Genomic DNA, 18,860 nt, shown 5'->3' on the forward strand with positions numbered 1-18,860 from the left:
TGCCAGGATGCTACTCGTAGTGTATCTCCCGCAGGATGTCACTATCAAAAGAAATTGGAAACGCTTGAATATGTCCCAGATCCCTGAATTACCCTTTGTACGATAATGGCTCATCCTGGATAGATTTGTCAAATGAACCAATTCATATGGGGCTCGTTCCGCGGTACTATTTCCGGAGTAAATGGTCTTGGCATATCTTTAGGAATTGATTAATGAATACGAAAGGCTGCAGTTGTACCATTTCATGTTTTGGGTCTACACCATCGTAAGTATATACATGAACATAAGGCCATGATGTCACATAGCTAAAATATATCTACAAAGCCACTTTAAGACTCAGGCTGGACCACTGCCTCGTCGCTCGTGACCCTAGAAGGATTCTCTGTGCTATTAATATCCACAGCACAGCTGCACTCGATGAAGTCTTCTAGCTCTTCGCTGACCGTCTTCAGTTTCTCCTTCACACATGCAACCGACTCCGCTCCAACTATATGCCTGGCAGGCGGGTTTTCATGGCCTCCAATGGCAGTGACAGCATACATGGTTTCCCCCATAAGCATTTCCAGATGCTCAGAGCCGAGTGGCGGATAAAGTGAGACGCCAGAAGGTGCGGAGAGAGGCTCATCATTCTCCTTTGTAGACTCTTGCTTCACACTTCCTGGAGAAGATAACGGCGCCTGTGTACTTTGCGGGAAATGGGCTGACCGGGCATACCCGCTGAAACCCGGAAGCTGGGAAAGTACGCTGTTCATGATTCTTCGGAAAAGGGGTGCATGGTTCTGGGCTGGATTGTAGGCGTCAAGTGGCGGAACGCTGGTGATCAGATTGGACAGTACCCCTATCTCAACGCTGCTTTGGAGGATTGTGATTCGGATATTGAATGGCGCCACCTCGTATGCAAGGCTCTGTTGCAAATATTAATATATTGTCTCGAGGAGGGGTTTGACAGATATAGCTCACGTCACAATAACCGTCTAATGCCCATTCTGCGGCACAGTATACTCCAAGGCCAGGTGTTCCGATATGTCCGGCTATTATTCCATTAGTATATATTGCGCGATGGGGGGGGTTCGTGTAGTTGAGGATAGTAATCTTACTTATTCCACCTAGGACCATCAGATGCCCGGATCTCTGGAGCCGCATTTGCGGAAGAGCAGACTTGATCAAGTTCACAGGTCCAAAGTAATTAGTTTCAAACTGGTCTTTCAGCAGCATCCTTGCACGCTCTGAAGTTGCGAGCTCTTCAACAGATCCAATGACGGCTACCAACGCTCATGTCAGCAACTACCGTTCGAGTAGAAGCAACTCAGGGGAGGGTTCGACGGGCTCACCTTGGCTTGTGCAGCAGAGAACGATGTCAATTCTCCCGTATTTGTTTATTGTGCTAGCAATTGCAGCCTGACAGTCGCTCATTATCCTATAGACATCTAAGTTAGCCTTTTGTCATGAGAACCGCGTCTCGCCATATGTCCCTAGTTTTCTGTCATTGAAGCTATATGCCACTCCATTCATACCTGATATCAAGATTCACAACATCAAATCTTTCCTTCCAGCCGCTAGTCTCCTGGCCCGGTTCCGCATTCTCTAGCTCTTCCAGGAAGTTCTCGAAAGCAGTGGCCCTGGGATTTTCTCGTTCAGAGTCTGCTGGACAGCGGCCGCAAACCACGTAGTCGCCATGCGCAAGGATCTGGCGAGCTAACGAGATTCCTATGGGAGAGTCGCCAGAGGAGAACAGCCAGACTCGCGGGTTCTCATGTGCCGGGAATTGGGATTGGCCTGCTGCTGAAGCTGTTGCAGCGGCCGATGGCGCTGGTGGTGCTCCTGTGCCTGCGAGGTTGTTTTCCATTATCGATTCGCTTTGCGGGTAGATTGAAAGCCCATCTCGAGGCCCAGCGGAAGAGTGACTCCGGCCGGCCACGGCGTGTGTATCTGTCTCAGCGTCGAACAGGGTCAAAGAGCCAGTCGCATGTCGGTTGTTTCGTCGGAGTTTGAAGCGGCGGCGGCTCTTTTGGTTCCAATGGCGATCTTGGTTTATCGCTGGGTTGCGGCGGGACGTTGCGCTCTCATTGGCTGTTTCTCGCACCTCGGGCGATAACGTAAAAGATATCTGGCGCTTCTGCCACGACCTTCAACAACACCTTCGTCTCGACAACGCACGCCGCGAGACTCGATTAGTTTTGGATAGCTATCTCGAGGCTTGCTTCGACAGCAAAGATGCCAGAAGCACTCAGAGGTAATGCGCGGCAGGAGGAGGAGACCGTGAGTTGGCCATCTGGGAACCACTTTCTACATAGACAAGGCTAACGCAAGCTCTCACAAGCTATAGTCGGCCCTCCAGCCCATGTTAAAGGGGTTTGTCATGCTAGTGGTCTCCCAGTTCGTGCTGACGAAGGCTATGAACTATTGGAATGCACCCAATGGCGCTGGCGGTGCAACTGCTGTGAAGAACTCTTTCCCAAAATTCGCCGAACGACCCGACCAAGACACAATTACAAACGCGACTTATTTTCCCGTCAAGGCTGTGCCGATGTGGGAACCAGACAGCAAACTAGACATTGCGATACACGTTACGCCGTCTACTACATTCCCCCTCCCAAAGGATAGCAAGGTACTAGATGAGAAGGGATTCGATACTGCAGACACAAAGGAGCTTCGAGAAATAAGTACCACTCTGTTCATCCCAAAGGCAGTGCAGAATAATGAGACCCTCTGGGCTCACTTTTTTGTTGCGCTTTCGGGACATCCGCAGTACTCGAATGAGGAAGGCTATAGCTCTGACACAGCGTATAACTTTTCTCACCCAGTTAACCAGTATCTACCAAAAAAGAAAACCAAAAAGCTCCGGAACCTATTGGATGCAGCTAATGAGACTGAAGTGGTTGAAGAAGAGCCGAAATTAGTGAAGATTGGCTCGTTTTATCACCCAAATCTCACTGTATCTCTCGTTCCTGACCAGGGGGCTATAAGTTTCCAGTCCACTCATCCCTCTATTCGCCGGTTCCTTCAGTTGGAACGGACCGGTGCCAGAGATGGCTCCGGGGAGGTAGGCTGGTATTATCCAACTTTCTTCTTCAATCGTTTCTGGCAGCTTAGAAACCATATGACAGAGCTCAACTCCACTGTCAACGAAGTTCCACTGCGCATCACCTTGAACACCGTCAAGCAATGGCAGTTTGCTATAATGTCTAGCATTGAGGATGATTCCAAGCAGAAGCAGCACCAGGCGGCCTTTGGGGGCCCAATCCCACCTACGTCGGGTGATGGGAGCGAAGTTGAGATGATTAAGGAAGTGCTTTTGGATACCAACATTTATCTTCTTATCACCACCGGTGTTGTTGGTGTTTTGCATACGATCTTCGAGTTCCTCGCTTTCAAGAATGATATTGTAAGTGACGTATCCCCGTTAGCACTATGGCTATGTACAAATTTGAATGGCGAATACTTACCTACTTCCTAGTCCCACTGGAGGAAGAAGAAGGACGTCGTTGGAACTTCTGTCCGTACAATCATTGCAAATGTCTTCATGCAGCTGATCATTTTCTTGTACCTGCTTGACAATAATGAGAATACATCATGGATGATCCTCGGCGGTCAAGGCTTTGGTATAGTCGTTGAAGCTTGGAAAATCACAAAGTCGGCTAATGTCCGCATTCGTCCCCCGCCAGCTAACTCATATCTCTCATTCCTCCCATATATCATTGTTCTCGAGGACAAACACAAGCTTAGTGAGACCGAGAAGAAAACTCAAGAGTACGATGAAATAGCATTCAAATGGTTGTACATTGCGGCCGTTCCGTTATTGATCGGCTACGCCATATACAGCCTGCTGTATGAAACCCACAAATCATGGTACTCCTATATTATTGAGACGCTTGTTGGTAGTGTCTATGCCTATGGCTTCCTCATGATGGTCCCAAGCCTGTATATCAACTATCGTCTCAAGGTAAGTGGAGTTTTCGCTCCTGTTAAACAAAAGATCTAGAGAAATCGCTTTAGCTAACGCAGTATGGAAATAGTCCGTTGCACATATGCCTGGGAAAGCGCTCACTTACAAGTTTTTGAACACATTCATCGATGACTTATTTGCATTCACCATCAAGATGCCAACACTGCATCGACTTGCAACCCTTCGAGATGACGTTATCTTCTTCATCTGGCTCTATCAAAGCTGGAAGTATAAAGTTGACTACACACGAGTCAACGAATTTGGCCAAGGAGGAGATGACGACGAAGAAGAGGAGAAGGTGCAAGCTACTCGGAAGAGCGAGGAGAATACCTCCGGTGGCGATTCGAAGACAGTAGAACCGTCCGTTCCCGCAGTCAAAGCGGGTGAGAGCGAGGCTTCTTCTTCTGCAAAGGCGTCATCAAAGGGGTCTATGCGGAAAAGGAAGTAGACTGCAATCAGTGCTTAATTCTAACGGGCCATTCCGTCCCAGCAGCCATCTAGTATTCCTTCTTCTCCCATGTGAGCATTACGGGAATCAGGAAAGGTATCATTCATTCTAAAAAAAACCATATATACGAAATAATCGGTTAATGTCCCCAATAGTGCAGCACCTGTTGATAACCAGAAGTGGTGCATTCCTCTGCCCATACATAATAATATCACCGCATACCCTGTCTTAATGAGGGCATAGCCCATGGCTTCTCCCTGTTGATATCGAGTATAGTTTTTTTGACAACCTTCGGGCCCGATAGAAATATTGAATTTAACACACGGATAGTCATAATGAGTACAACCCCCTTGCTAATACTATACCACCCATGTTACAACCTAATAATACACCGTATACATATGCCCTACAGTATTCGAACCGGAAAACTTTGTAACAATTGAATAGGATATCTCATTTACACGAGTAAGCCCCTGCCCACACACATCATTACCGACGAAGTAAAGGGTGGATGAGACAGAACAGGCAGTCTTATACGAAGCACGAAATACACCCCATTATGCAAGGTAATGAGAGCCAGCAGTATACCTTCTCAAAGGCCGTATTCCGAGACCAATATATCCTTCCTGCCGCCCCTGTACTTGCAAGAATCAAAATAGCAAGATCGTCGCTGACAACCCTGCACATAGAATAAGACGATGTAAACATACCCAGCCGCCTCCCCACAGTCCCAGAGACAAAATCCCATTCATCCAAACTCTACTCCAGAGACTGAAGATGGTGCCACGAGCAGTACTCCGTAGCTTAGCTTTACCGGTTTGAGGAAGAGCGAGAGGGGTGGTTTTACGTCCTTCATACAGCCTGAGTGTTTCAGGGGTGGTCTAACTAGTCTAGTACACTTGCAGCTCCATAGCGTGCATGAGGGCGATCATCATTACCATGATTCTGGAATTTCGGGTTTTTACATCTGGCCAGCAAATTGCCAGGGGTAGTGCCTTAGCCATGGAGGAAGCGTCAGGCAAGTCTTCCTTGGTAGACTTTCATAACAAAAGCATATACAGCCACCCGGAGTTGTCTCTTTTGACTTTCCTAGACAGCCTTTGATATCCTTGAGTACTTTGCGGAGTAGCTTTAGGCCCCATTTGATTTACCGTTATCAGGGAAATGCTGCATGGGAATCCGCGGCTCAAGGGGAAGGCTATCCTAGCATGAGATGCATAACAGACTTCATTCAGCATTGAGCCTGAGCGGGGTAGCCCGCCATACAGAACTCCTCTGTGATTCCCAGAGGGTGGTGTACTCCATATTACATACCCTAAAATCCGACAAGTAACGGCTTCCCCTTGGGCGCTGATCGAATGCTTACTTGAACATCAGAAGAACGCACGCAGACCAAAGTCCCGCGTACCTGACTAAAAAAGGGCGAACGTCATGGACTTGGTGCGCGGTTAATTTGGCAGCCTGACGCTGGGATCCCCTAGACTAGCATATTGGCCACGACATAACTCTTCCGTGTCCTCGGAAATGCGCCTGAAAACGGCCAAGGGTGAGCAAGCAACCCCGTCCTGTGCAGAGGCGAGAAAAGTATAATAGACTGCTGAGGACTTCAACCCCCAGATATTAGTGCTATGTGATGTTTATCAGCAGAAGTTAATTGAAGCGAGATAAACAGGGACGAGGGTGATACCATGCATGCTCTTAGATGCATCCGCCGTCTTGGATGTCTTGATGTCTTCTCAGATGTCCCGGCGTTGTTGACGTGCTCGACGATGTTGCTGGTTGCCTCTTTTTAATATAAACAAGTCACATGAACAGCAGGGTCTTGGCACATGTTCATCTCCCGGATTAATAATCACCCGCGCCAAGACCCGCAGCCGCGATTAAGCTCGTGGAGTTTGATCGTCGGATCTGCAAAACATCGACATCAACATCGACATCGCAGCGAAAAGGGAGACTCTAGATACCAGAATTCTCTAGATGGCCGTCTCTTCTCACTCAGATATGATGTTTTGATGGTTATTGTGCCGGCGTTCAAAAGGCTGACCTTGAGTCATGGACCGGGAGGGCTCTTTCTACCTGAAACCGCCCTTCGGTTCTGGGGTTACCCCAGGTTTCTCCATCTCGCGGACTCTGCACAAGGCTGGGCATAAAAAAGCAGTTGACTGCTCCGTTTATTCCTCATGGCCTCTTCCGGGGATGCAAGGCTCCCCTCGCACCATCTCGTACTCCCTGCCTGGGTTGCCGGCCTGCTGGTGCTGGGTCCTGTGAACCGTGCTGGCACGTTTAACTTTGGCGCAGCAAACGCACGCATGGTCCTGGGGGTCCAGTCCACTTCTCCTTTCTCTTGTTATTCATATTATTTTATTATCCGCTGGACCTGACATATCAGCTGTTCAGCTGTGCCGTGAGAGGATCCAGTCTAGTTTTACTAGCAGCTGGAGCGGAAATTAGATTTCTGATAACAATGATGCATTGGAATTTTTTTTTTTTTTTTTTTTAACTTCCGTTGGCGAAAGAGGACAGCCATCGTTTTGCATGCATAGTGGCGTCTCCACGTTTCCCCGTCTTCCATACGCAAAGCCTGGCTCCAGTGACTTGGCATTGGCCATATTCTGTGAAAGCTGCGGTCAGGTGGGATACTGGACGGCTGGTTTGGGTCACGAAGATGCAACGCTCTCAGATATTGGTTCCCTCTGGACACCTCTAATGGGGGTTTGACCTCGCGTACGGTCGGAAGATGAACACGAACTTGTGGTCTATAGAGGATATCCGCTATCGTTCGATACTACCCTGACCTGATCTGTCTATCCTGGCCATATCCCAGAGAAAAGTTATATAAACCCAATGCGTCTCCCCAATGTTCCATTTATTTCTTTCCCTTGCATCTCAGCTCGATACCAATATCTCTCTCATTCACCACCTGAGAATTAGTCAACACATTGTTCCATCTCAAGATGAAGTCTGCAGCTATTCTTGCTCTCTTGGCCCAGGCCCTTGCTGTTACCGCCCAGCCAGTTGAAGGTGACAGAACTCCAGGCACTCGCACCTTGGACCTCCCCAACTTCCCCGGTGGTAGCGTTCCAACTCGTGGCGTCGAAAAGCGCGCTGATCTCCCTCCAGATAACGGTGGCGGCAACGCTCCTGACCCAGACAAGGTTCACATTGTTGGTGTCACCTATGGCGGCACTGGATGTCCTGATGGCACCGTGAGCCATGTTCTGTCCGACGACCGCCAAATCATGACCCTCATCTTTGATCAATATGTGGCTCAGATTGGACCAGGTGTCAACACCAAGGAGAACCGCAAGAACTGCCAACTCAACATCAATCTCCGCTACCCAGGTGGATTCCAGTTCTCTGTCTTCTCTGCCGATTACCGTGGCTACGCAAACCTTGAAAAGGGTGTATCTGGTACCCAGAAGTCCATCTACTACTTCTCTGGTCAGACCGAGCAGGTTAGTTCTCTCTTTCCTTACTTTTCCAGGGTTTGAGCTATACACTAACGTATTACACAGACCTCCACAAGCACCACATGGAAGGGCCCAATTGACAAGGATTACATCCTTCACGACGAGGCCAACCAGACCTCTACTGTCTGGTCTCCATGTGGAGCTAACGGTGCTTTGAACATCAACTCCCAAGTTAGGCTCACCGCTACTGACCGCAACGCTCGCGGTATTCTCACCAACGACTCCGTCGACACGAGCTTCAAGCAGATCGTCCACGTCAGATGGCAACAGTGCACCAACTAGATCTCGCACCAGAGGTCATGGCAATAATCCCAGAGGCTCATTTCGATTGAACGACTGGACAACCATCCACGAGCCTGCGAATGGCTCCCATTGAGCTGAGCATGGATATACTTTCGGCTCGCCATGTGCTATATACTTATTTACTATTCCCACGCCGGCCGAGTCATGCTTTGATTGATGAACTTACCGTATATTTTTATTCTCCTTCCGATGTCTTCTTAGTGTTTCCCCATTTACATCTCATGTATCTCTGTGCCGCCAACTCCCATCTCTGGGTTCCTTTTTATGGACACTTTCCCTTCTTATCTCAGAGTTCAGCATAGGGTACTTAGATATATTATACCTTCATTCGCGCAATTCTCGTAATGCATCTTCGTTTCATCGTAGTATGTAGATGTTGTGGATTATGTAAGCAAAAATATGACTCTCACTAGGCGAACTTTGTTCCTTCAGGGCGCGTAAGAAACGCGATAATCATCAACACAGAAGTCAAGCAACCAGCGAACATGAGAACAATCGAAGAAAATATATACTACAATGACTTGGACATTAGAAGAAGCTGTAGAGCAGCTCGAGAGTGGTAAATTCGACTTTTATTATTTTAACTACCGATGGAATTGCGCTAATTAGATTAAGTTGCAAATGTGCCTGCAAAGCAGCGACATACAGCTGTTGCTGAGCTGGTGAAAGTGATAGTTTCTTCGGCCTTTGATTCTGGGCTGAAAACAAACATACTAGATCGTATACTGAACGTTGTCGTGTCATCTAGGCACCTTGATCTGTCAATTGTGACTTCAATAATCAAAAATTTATACCCCGCTGAGAGAGTTCCAGCAAAAGTTGTGTCCCGAGTGATTTGCTCTCTCGGAGCCACAAAATCAAAACCGTCTCCAGCGACGCAAAATTTGCTTTTGAGATGGGTTCTACTGGTCTATGATTGCCTAGTGAACCAGATTCACCTAGAGAAATTTTATAGCATCCTCTTTGATAACTTGGATATGATTAGTTTGCGCCGCCCGATCTGCCATCTACTCTCGCTCATCACCCGGAGGAAACATGTCAAACCATTCCGTGTATGGGCCTTGTTGGAGCTAATCCGCAACACGGGTGGTGATGAAAGAGAGCTTTGGGGGCTGCTGCGAGTCTATAAAAGCTATTATCCTGACATTATCGTTGATGATACAGCGATTCCTCGAAGGCGAGCAACCTACTTTTTCAAACATCCTGACCAGGAATGGACCGCGCACATGAAATTACTTCAGGAGAGGGCTGCAAATACCGCTCCCCAGATCGCCCCAGAAGCTTTTCAGGCTATCCGTCGAGATGGTGTCAAAAGGAGCCGGATTGAGGTTGTTATACCCGTTCCTAAAACTTCTCGTGTCCGGCGCGGCTTTACATCTCTAGAAGAACTCAGCAATGTACGAGATTTCGTCAAGAAGCTAGACAAAATTGAGCTTCCGAACCAGATAGCTTCCGCGTTAATGGAACCCCTAAGTCAGAAATTCTTACTTCTAGTGCAGAATAAAGAAGCATTACAGAGGATGGAAAGCTGGCTTACAAGCTTCTTTGAAGACGAACTAGATCAACTGCGAGAAGAAAATACTTCGTCTGAAGAACTAGGTTTTGTTCTTGATAGTCTGGTCCGATATGTGAGATATACAAAGGTAAGTTGTTTCCCTTTTACCCTTCATAATATTCTCTAATTTAGACTAACAAAGGAACTCCGTACAGGCCTTTCCTGGCTCTCTTGATAAGTTCCTCCAACATTATCTGCCAGTGTGGGATGGAACAAGCCATCGAGCAACGGTGCTGAGGCTCTTAGAATATGCACCTCTTCGTGATGATACTCTTCGCCAATACTTTCTGCACTTGGAGAATGCGATTTTGGACAACACTATGGAGTCCAAAAGTTTGGTTCTTCAGTATTATACCGCACTAATACGGCGTTATGGCAGTATTCTCCGGTCGAAGACCTCTGTTGATCAGGCCCTTGACTTGGTGAGCGTAGTCCAGAGGGCCGAGTTGATGTCGTTGACCTTAATGGAATGCCCAGCAACCTGTGGTGCCAACCCAGCCAAGGACTCACGGCCCTCTAGTTCATCTGTCATGCAATTCTACACACAACTGGCCGAGTTATACGTTCATGCTCCAACTAATCCACTCATACGGTTAAACACCCCTCCTCCCGAGACTGTATACCTCCTCGTCTTCACACCCGTTCTCAGCCATATGTCATTGATGAGCAACGTGATAGCGATCTATAAATCTTCCTTTGAACAGTCCCTAGCAACTACAGCTTCCGCAGGTGATGCCCCTAGGCAGTTGTATGCAGATGCTGTTGTGGCCAGCCTCAATGGATATGTTCTAGATATCTGCAACCTACTATGGCGAAATAGGGGGTTGAATGGTGATGAGCCTAATGCTCTTGGCTGCCTCGTAAGAAGTGACGTGGTTGAATTGCTCACCGAGTATATCCAGGAGGTGGGCGAGGACCTAGCAAAAAAAGGTAAAAATGGTGGTATTTACAGACTGCGGCTTGCATCTATATTTTCCTTGAGCCATCACACCGCATTGTGTGGCATGTCGGCAATGTGTTTCAGAAATCTAGAGTCTATTGCTGGAAAAGACGGGCAAGAGATACTGGCGCGATTAACATGGCCAGTGACCCAAAAAGCGCTGAATGCTCTACATAAAGCTGGAGGTATCAAGGCTGACTGGCAAGAATACCGACTGAAGATGCTCGAATGGCTGGACAAGCATGGGTCTGAAGGAATCGGTCGGTTGATGAGGAATTCGATGATGACCTTGAGGCAAGGGTAGGAGTAGCCCAGTTCCAGTTATCATTGAGTTGGTATATCCGGACAATTGATATAGATATCCTGGACGCTGGGATCATCCCTGAGCTCATTTACTATATTTTCCACTGTACCGCGGGCCTCTTCAGACTCAAGCTTAACAAGAGTGTCTTGGTTTGGATCCCATATGATATCAATGCTCTCCGTAACCAGATCAGTGGCAGTAGACATCTTGTCAGCCACTGCTTTTGTAGCTGTGTGCTCTGTGTAAACAATAAGACGGTTATTTTCGTCTCCCTCGACGTCTGTTGCACCAGCGTCAATTGCCAGTTCAAGATAGCTGTCAACATCAAGGTCGGGCTTCTGCTCAAACACTATCTTGCCCCTTTTTTCGAATAAGTAACTCGTTGGTGTGTTTGATCCTCCGGAATGTCGGATAATAGCTCGGATATCTTGCAGGGCCCGGGCTTTTTGGTCCGTCAAGCACTCTACCACAACAGCAACGGAATGTGGAAGCATTCCCTCAATGGTGAGTGATTCCAATGCTGCCCCAGCTGCTGTGATGCCCTGTCCTCTTGCAATTGCCGCTTCTATGGTCGGTTTTGGCATTCCGCTCCGTTTGGCATTAGCTATAACAAGGGCGAGGCGAGGATTCGTCTTCGGGTCTGGGCCGTATACTAATCATTGTCAGCCACCGGTAGCACAGCAGACATGGAATTACGTACACTTTGATGCCTGGATAATGTCTTTACTAAATATCTGACGCTCTTTGCTCTTTGCAGCATCGTTTTTGCCTTTATCATGTCTTATTGTTGACCAGCGATTGTGCCCAGACTGGAGTATCTGGCTGCTCGAGATGTACCGACAACTGCTACAAGTCCAGGACGGGTGGATCCGAGGACTCGAAAAAAGCCTGCGCCCTAATGTTGCTGCCATCTTGCAAAGCTCTCAGGTGCAATTGATGGATTCGGGAGCTCATAGAAGACGATGTAGTTACGTAGGAATATCTCCCGATTCGTGGACCTCAGCGTTTGAGAAAACGGCTTGAAGTTGATCCGCGCCGTCTAGTTAGAGGTTCCACTGACGGGACCGGGAGGCGCCCAGGCGGCTTGGGCAGGTCGCATCAGAACCTCAAGTTGGATGCGAAGAACAGCAACGCAAGCAATAAAATCGAGAGGACGGCGAAGGAGATAGAATGCTGTGAATAGCGATATAATGTCTTCCTCCGAAATTGCTGCCCGGCCCTCCACCAGTGACCGCGCTGGCCAACCGCGCGCTGAACTCGACGTCTCGAAGCTCCACGCCCTCCCCTCCGAGCAGCAGGACCTCTACCTCCTTACCTACACTTCGGACCTCGTTCAGTATACGGTAACACTGGACAAGGAGGCATTGTGCGCACAGCAGAATTTTATAAAGCAAGAACTGTTTAAGATCCTCCGCTTGGTATCGCCGGTGCCAACTCGGGTCATACGCAATGGCATTGGCCGCTGCTTCAGTGCTGTGTTTTCCAAGGGAAATAGAGCAACTCTTTTTGATACCGTCACGGAGCTGGTAGGAATTCTTAATTCCGGCAAGAGTGAAGTGGATTTGAAGACAAAATTTGCTGCTGTGGTGGCCTTGGGTGACATATTTGTGGCTGCGGGTGATGGTGCGGTGGGACAGTCCAGTGCCGTCTGTTCAGCTATTCTCAAGCTCTTGAAGCAGGCACAGAACAATGCAGGGTTACGATATTGTGTGTTCGTTTCGTTGAGGAAAGTGATAGCAGGAATTGGGTCCCCGATTGATGAGGCTACAGCTCGTGATATATGGAAGCATGCTCGAAACGCAGCTGTCAATGACAAAGCGTACAATGTCCAGGTTGGATCATGCTCGTGCCTTCAGGAGCTAGTCAAGTCAACACCATATTTTAACAATACCAATGATTATGAACACTTGAAGACCACTCTATGGAAAGTCATGGACAGCTCTGTTGCGTCAGTGAGGCACGGAGCAGCGGGCTGTCTTGCAACTTTCTTGGTGAAAGCTCACTCCAGCACGCCTATATTGAACATGAAACCTACCGCCCTTCGAACAAAGAAGCCATTGAAAAGACAGCCTACGGATCCCGTGGATGGTGATATTATAGAGCGGACCCAATCCCCGTCAGGCCGCAAGGCTGACGGCTCGCTATCCTTCAAAATGGAGGACCTTTTAGTCCAGCTTTCAAGCCACTACTGTAAATCATCAACAGGAAATCGTGCTAGAGCCGCAATTGCGGTATGCTATGAACTTTTACTGAAGGAATTTGGTGGGAAAGTAGTCGAGGATTATTATACGGAGATTGCAGACCATTTACTCGTCACTCTTTTAAACCACCAAACTGTTGCATACAGCCGGTATCGTCTCCTTCTTACCCGGAAATTTGTCAAACATATCCTCGAAGATGTTCTAGGCCGAGAAATGCTCCGTGAAAGTAGTCAGTTGACCGCGGTTAAATGGATTTCCAATAGTATCCTCAAGGACTATCCTCAAGTGGTTCCTGAACGTCGAGAACCCAGCAAATATACCCTCATAAGTGCTCTTAGTGCGCTCTCTTCCCTCATCGAATCCCTCGGGTCTGCTGCGGCAACTGTTGCTGAGACCTGCCGTGAAGCCTTGCTTCAACTTCTCCAACATCCAAATTTCAGCGTCCAGATCCATATTGCACACTGTATGCGTAATTTTGTCGTGGCATGCCCTCAACAACTTCTCTCATGCGTCACAGTATGTATGAACAGTTTAGCAAGGGAGCTTGGCCAGTTGTCGTCAATCCGCATGTCTGCTCCTCGCTGTCTCGGCTACGCACATGCCCTCTCCGCTATGCTAAGTACATCCCGGCTGCAGCCCCTATACGGATCCGTCGACGTCTATGCCAAGGTATTGTCACAAGCTACAGACCTTCTCAAGATAAGTGGGGATTCCGAACTTCGAGTTGCTAGCACTCAAATACAGGTAGCCTGGATCCTGATCGGAGGTTTGATGCCACTGGGACCAAACTTTACAAAGATACATCTCTCACAACTTCTGTTGTTATGGAAGAATGCTCTGTCACCGATAGCAAAGGAGAATATTACCAAACGTGGCCCACTGGAAATGAGCTTTCTAGCCCACGTCAAAGAATGTGCATTGAGCTCGATACTAGTCTTTTTGGAATATAATAGCAAACTTATCACTTTGGATGGGTTGAAAAGAATTGCCATGATGCTTCAGGGAAGTGTCTCTTTCTTGGAACACCTCCCTAAATTGAAAGCCGTTGAAGATATCTCCCAAAGATTATCCCCATCACTTCAACTTGCGGATTATGCAACTTTGGTTCGACGACGAGTTCTACAATGTTTTACCAAGCTAGTCAATTTGAGCCACCTTAATCCCATGGACAATCTGCCCCTCTCTGGTATCCTAGGCCTCGCAATATCTTGTTTTGCCGACCCAGATATCACCTCCGCGAACCCATTAGAGACATCTATCGCAGCTTCCACTGCAAACTTTGATACCTTATGGGATCTTGATGATAATTTCGGGTTTGGTGTTACGGGATTTGTGCGCCATTTTGTGCCCGGACAGTCAAGATCTGGACCTTTTACTAACACAAGCGTAACTGAAGCCACAGGCCATCCAATTGACTCTTCTGTGAGTTCAAGTTGTTCCCCATGTATAGAGGGCTATCTACTGACTTTGACAGTTGATGACTCCAATGTGTCATGCAAGAGAGCATGATTCCGTATTGCTTTACTATGCCAAAAACATAAATTCAGACTATCTTCCAGATCCACCGCAAACCGAAGTTGTCAATTCCGCAATTGAATTGTTCTCTGTTACTCTCCCGCTACAAAACCCAAAGGTTCAAGAAAGCAGCGTTGAGCAAATTGCAACCATGCTGTCATCACATAGCCTCAATCGAAACCCTGGACGCAAAGCAGCTATGACCGCTAATATTGCGATTGCTCTTCTATATACACTCCGAGTTTCCGTAAATGAAACCCCATATCTCCCTGGAAATCTAAAACATGTTGCAGTTGAAAGACTTTTCCAGGAGCTTATACAGGTACGTAACTTTAGATTTCACCCTTATTCATGGCTTAAGTCTTATACCGCATTAGGTTTTTGTAACAAACCCTGATTATATCATCCGAATAATTGGATTTGAAGGGCTTGGCCGTTTATGCAATAGCTCTGGCAATGCATATACCAACTCGGAAATAAATAGACTTGTTGATGTCATCGTCGAAAACCGTGATCCCCATGCCCGAGCTGGGTGCGCAGCTGCGCTAGGCTCCATACATGCTCAAGTCGGAGGGATGGCAGCAGGGTTTCATTTGAAGACTATCGTTGGTGTCTTAATGTCACTATGCAATGATCCCCATCCCGTTGTTCATTTCTGGGCCTTGGAGGGCCTGGCTCGTGTTATAGACTCCGCGGGCTTGACATTTTCGGCCTATGTATCTGGAGCATTCGGGATGCTGGCCCGTCTATATGTTGCAGATACCCATAACCACGAGGCACCGACCGCGGGGACTTCAAATTTTGAAGCTGAATTCTCCACACCGTTAGCAATTGGCCGGTGTGTCGATGCTCTCGTGAATGTGGTTGGGCCTGACCTCAGAGATGTTACAAAAACGAGGGATCTGGTTTTCACTATAGTCAAGGAGTTTCAACTGGAACGCGATGCTCCTTTGATAAACGTCAGCTCCCAGTGTCTAGACCATTTGTCCTTGTATGCACCACAGTATATGGATTTCTCTGGTTATGTGCAATGGCTACAGAAAGAATTAGCCTCGATAGACAAGCAAGTTAAGCAAGCCGCAGTTTATGGCCTTAGCAATCTCATGAAAAGAGATGCCAATAGGGTCATTCAAACTGCATCATCAACATTCGAAGATGAATTATGGATTGCAATCGATAATGATCCAGGGAACAAACTTCTCAGAGACATTATCATAAATTGGCTTCAGCAGACCGGATTATCGAACACAAAAACCTGGATCGAGAGATGCCAAAAGGTTCTGACAAAAACAAGGTCCAAACGCGATGAAACGGCCTCGCCTCCTCCTGTCACTGCTACTGGTCCCGCAACCTCTGATCTCCCGGATGAAGAAGTTGCTGGATTTGCCACAGCAGTTACTGGTGAGAGTAGAGAAGCTACCGATACGTCCGCCGGAGGACAAGAATTACTCAAATGGCAAACCCGAAACTTCGTTATTGGATGTCTTAGTGAACTTTTAACGATGGTTCAGGGTGAAATCCTAGCTGACCAGACCATACCAGCCGAAGCTGCATTGCAGGAACGAGTTGGGGATATTGTTCGGATGGCATTCTCTGCATCAACGGCAAATGTCATTGACCTACGAATCTGGGGACTGAAGATTTTGGATCAAGTGCTTAAGGTGAATTATCAATGCTCCATAAAGAGTTAATGCAGTACTAAATTAATTTTTGTTAGTTGTTCGGGCGAACCCCTGACCCTGATTTTTCTGAAGCATCTCTACTTGAGCAATATCAAGCCCAGATTGCATCTGCATTAACTCCAGCGTTCGCTGCGGATTCATCTCCAGAGCTTGTTTCCGAGGCTATAAATGTCTGTGCCACGTTCGTTGGAACTGGGATAGTTACCAGTGTTGAACGTATGGGCCGTATCTTCAAGCTTCTTGTTGTTGGACTTGAGAACTTTGCTAGTAGGTGCTGTCCCAGCCCTCATTATGAAACGGATTTTAACCCACTCAATAGACAAACCAGACATGACGGAGATTGGAGATCTTAAAGGCCTCAATTCCAACGCGCGTGTGATGGTAAAACTAGCCTTGTATTCTGCATGGGCGCGGCTTCAAATATCTAGCAGTGAACAAGCCTATCTTGTGGATATTGTATCGCCATACACAGCTATGTTAACTCCACTTTGGCTCTCCTCCCTCCAGGAGTTTGCACGCTTAAGATTTGAACCTGAGATATCTGGTACGATGGGCCCAATGAGTTTATCGGATAATCCGGATGATATCTATTCAGCCCTTAACCGCGAAATCCTTCTCAAGGTATATATTCCTTTAACCCAATCAACTATACAGCCTTCTAACATTGTACTTGGCTTAGTTCTATCAAGATTCTTGGTTAAATTTTGTTGATGCTATCGCCAGCCTCGTTGAGAAGGATAGTGATTTCGTGTTTGATGCACTAAACGGTAAACAGGAGCTTCAAAAGACTGAAAGCAACAAAGATGACCGCATTCATACTGGCGAAACAAAAGAAAAAGGAAATCATATCAACTACCGTGACGAACCAGTTGCTTTCTTTTTCGTCCTTTTTGGATTGGCATTTGACGCTTTGGTCAGCCAGAGCTGTACTCCTGCCCAAACACTCGAAATCCTTCAGGCTTTACAGAAAATCTTACATCCTTCTGTTGCTGGCAATGCAGTTTACCAGGATGCTATCTTTTCTGAAACTATTGATACTTTGAACAGGATGGTAATGACCGAAAATTTAGCCATCCAGTCCGTTATAGTCCAGATTGTTAGAAGTCTCTCCCTTCATCATCCATCCGCAACTAGAGAGAGCACTTCTACGGAGCACCTATCGGATGATATCGAACAGCTGTTTGAATTAACACGCAATATCATCCTCGTTATTGCAGGTGTTCTACCCAACCTTGGAGAATCGTCGCCAAAAGCGCGATCTGAGGCATCTGAGGAATCGATTTCTCTAATCCAACATTCTCTCTCCTCGCTGGTGGACATCACATCTGTGTTTCCATCCATCATTCGGGATGACTTACATACATGCATAGTGCATATATTTACCACGGTCTTCGCCACTGGGAGTTGTCAAGCGGAAATTGTTCCTAAGATTCTCCCTATCTTCAAACGCTTCCTTCAAAAGCTCTGTCAACCCGACGAATCTCAGAATCAAGAAGCCCGGAGTGTTAGCCGCCAAATCCGAGGATGTTTGGCAAGGTTCTTGGGCATATTAACTGTTGCCCAACGTCGGGAATCAGACACTTCTCTTCCCTGCGCCAAAAATACACTCCTTGGTATTACTATTATCCTCACAACTGCCAGTTCTGTTATTCCACCCCAAGATCCATTGATATCACGAGCAATGCAAGAATTGCTTGATTGTTTGCAGGATCTAGGCCTCGGAAGTGTTGCGGCTAGTTGTGTCCGCTCTCTCCTTCTAAACCCTGGCGCCCGCTCTTCTACCGACGAGGTAATAGCTCGCACCCTCTTCCCTAGACTCCTGGCATTTGTGACAAAGACACCGATTGGAATCAATAATGAGCCGCCAATCGATGCAGAGAACATGAAATCCAATGTTACCCAAACCTTGGTGTCCGTTGTGGGGTCACCAGCGTTTACGAAAGCTGCTATTCCTGCTGCAATGGCGTTATTGATCCCAGCTTTTCTAACACGGGCTAAACATGACGGATCTAGCGTCTACCAGGAAACTGCAACTCGGCTATTAGAGCTTGCAAAGATAGATCAAACTGCTTTCAGGGGCTTTGCTGCCAATATGGAGCAAGGTTCGAAACGTCTTTTGGAAGAGATCCTCAAGACGGTTGGGCAAAAGGAAGATAACAGCAAACGACACGAACATGGACAGGAGAGAAATGCACCGACTATCGCCTTACGTATGGATTTCTAGAAGAGTTCGCTTTGTCAAAACGAGCCCTTTTACGCGTTCCATATTACAACTTTGCCGATGATACCTAATATGTGCTGCAGAGTTCTCTTATTCATGTATAAATTATTGCAAAAGAGCCAGTCAGGTCATTCTTAAGCTTGGATCATAATTCGTTAGACAATACATATTTACTGTTAATGTTGTATGATTTTCCCTCGCACTTATCAGGAATTTTACACTGCGTAATAGAGGGAAAAGCCATGGAAATACCCTACAATGACTGGTTAATGCCC

The 18,860-nt window shown here is 47.3% G+C and overlaps 6 protein-coding genes across 6 annotated transcripts; 4 read left to right on the forward strand and 2 right to left on the reverse strand.

Annotated features, from left to right (window-relative positions):
• Positions 1-329: 329 nt before the first annotated feature.
• Positions 330-1,846, reverse strand: ARB_07588 (uncharacterized protein; the record flags this gene model as incomplete). Its single annotated transcript, XM_003014237.1, has 4 exons — positions 330-905; positions 961-1,262; positions 1,332-1,417; positions 1,515-1,846. The coding sequence occupies 4 exons, from the start codon at positions 1,844-1,846 to the stop codon at positions 330-332; spliced, it is 1,296 nt and encodes a 431-aa protein (XP_003014283.1).
• Positions 1,847-2,341: 495 nt separating this feature from the next.
• On the forward strand, positions 2,342-4,394 carry ARB_07589 (uncharacterized protein; the record flags this gene model as incomplete). The annotated part of the gene is made up of 3 exons (XM_003014238.1): positions 2,342-3,385; positions 3,458-3,943; positions 4,017-4,394. 3 exons carry the CDS (start codon positions 2,342-2,344, stop codon positions 4,392-4,394), a joined length of 1,908 nt encoding a protein of 635 aa, XP_003014284.1.
• A 2,954-nt stretch (positions 4,395-7,348) lies between these two features.
• Positions 7,349-8,146, forward strand: ARB_07590 (uncharacterized protein; the record flags this gene model as incomplete). Its single annotated transcript, XM_003014239.1, has 2 exons — positions 7,349-7,849; positions 7,910-8,146. The coding sequence occupies 2 exons, from the start codon at positions 7,349-7,351 to the stop codon at positions 8,144-8,146; spliced, it is 738 nt and encodes a 245-aa protein (XP_003014285.1).
• Positions 8,147-8,683: 537 nt separating this feature from the next.
• On the forward strand, positions 8,684-10,799 carry ARB_07591 (Mis6 domain protein; the record flags this gene model as incomplete). Its single annotated transcript, XM_003014240.1, has 4 exons — positions 8,684-8,726; positions 8,816-9,810; positions 9,878-10,627; positions 10,755-10,799. 4 exons carry the CDS (start codon positions 8,684-8,686, stop codon positions 10,797-10,799), a joined length of 1,833 nt encoding a protein of 610 aa, XP_003014286.1.
• A 187-nt stretch (positions 10,800-10,986) lies between these two features.
• On the reverse strand, positions 10,987-11,550 carry ARB_07592 (uncharacterized protein; the record flags this gene model as incomplete). Its single annotated transcript, XM_003014241.1, has 1 exon — positions 10,987-11,550. The coding sequence occupies one exon, from the start codon at positions 11,548-11,550 to the stop codon at positions 10,987-10,989; it is 564 nt and encodes a 187-aa protein (XP_003014287.1).
• Positions 11,551-12,156: 606 nt separating this feature from the next.
• On the forward strand, positions 12,157-18,588 carry ARB_07593 (uncharacterized protein; the record flags this gene model as incomplete). The annotated part of the gene is made up of 6 exons (XM_003014242.1): positions 12,157-14,589; positions 14,642-15,004; positions 15,060-16,343; positions 16,400-16,631; positions 16,684-16,985; positions 17,044-18,588. 6 exons carry the CDS (start codon positions 12,157-12,159, stop codon positions 18,586-18,588), a joined length of 6,159 nt encoding a protein of 2,052 aa, XP_003014288.1.
• Positions 18,589-18,860: the final 272 nt, after the last annotated feature.

Source organism: Trichophyton benhamiae, assembly GCF_000151125.1.
Source record: "Trichophyton benhamiae CBS 112371 chromosome Unknown Abenha-F-W-01a06.fp72, whole genome shotgun sequence".
In the NCBI taxonomy this organism is placed as follows: domain Eukaryota; kingdom Fungi; phylum Ascomycota; class Eurotiomycetes; order Onygenales; family Arthrodermataceae; genus Trichophyton; species Trichophyton benhamiae.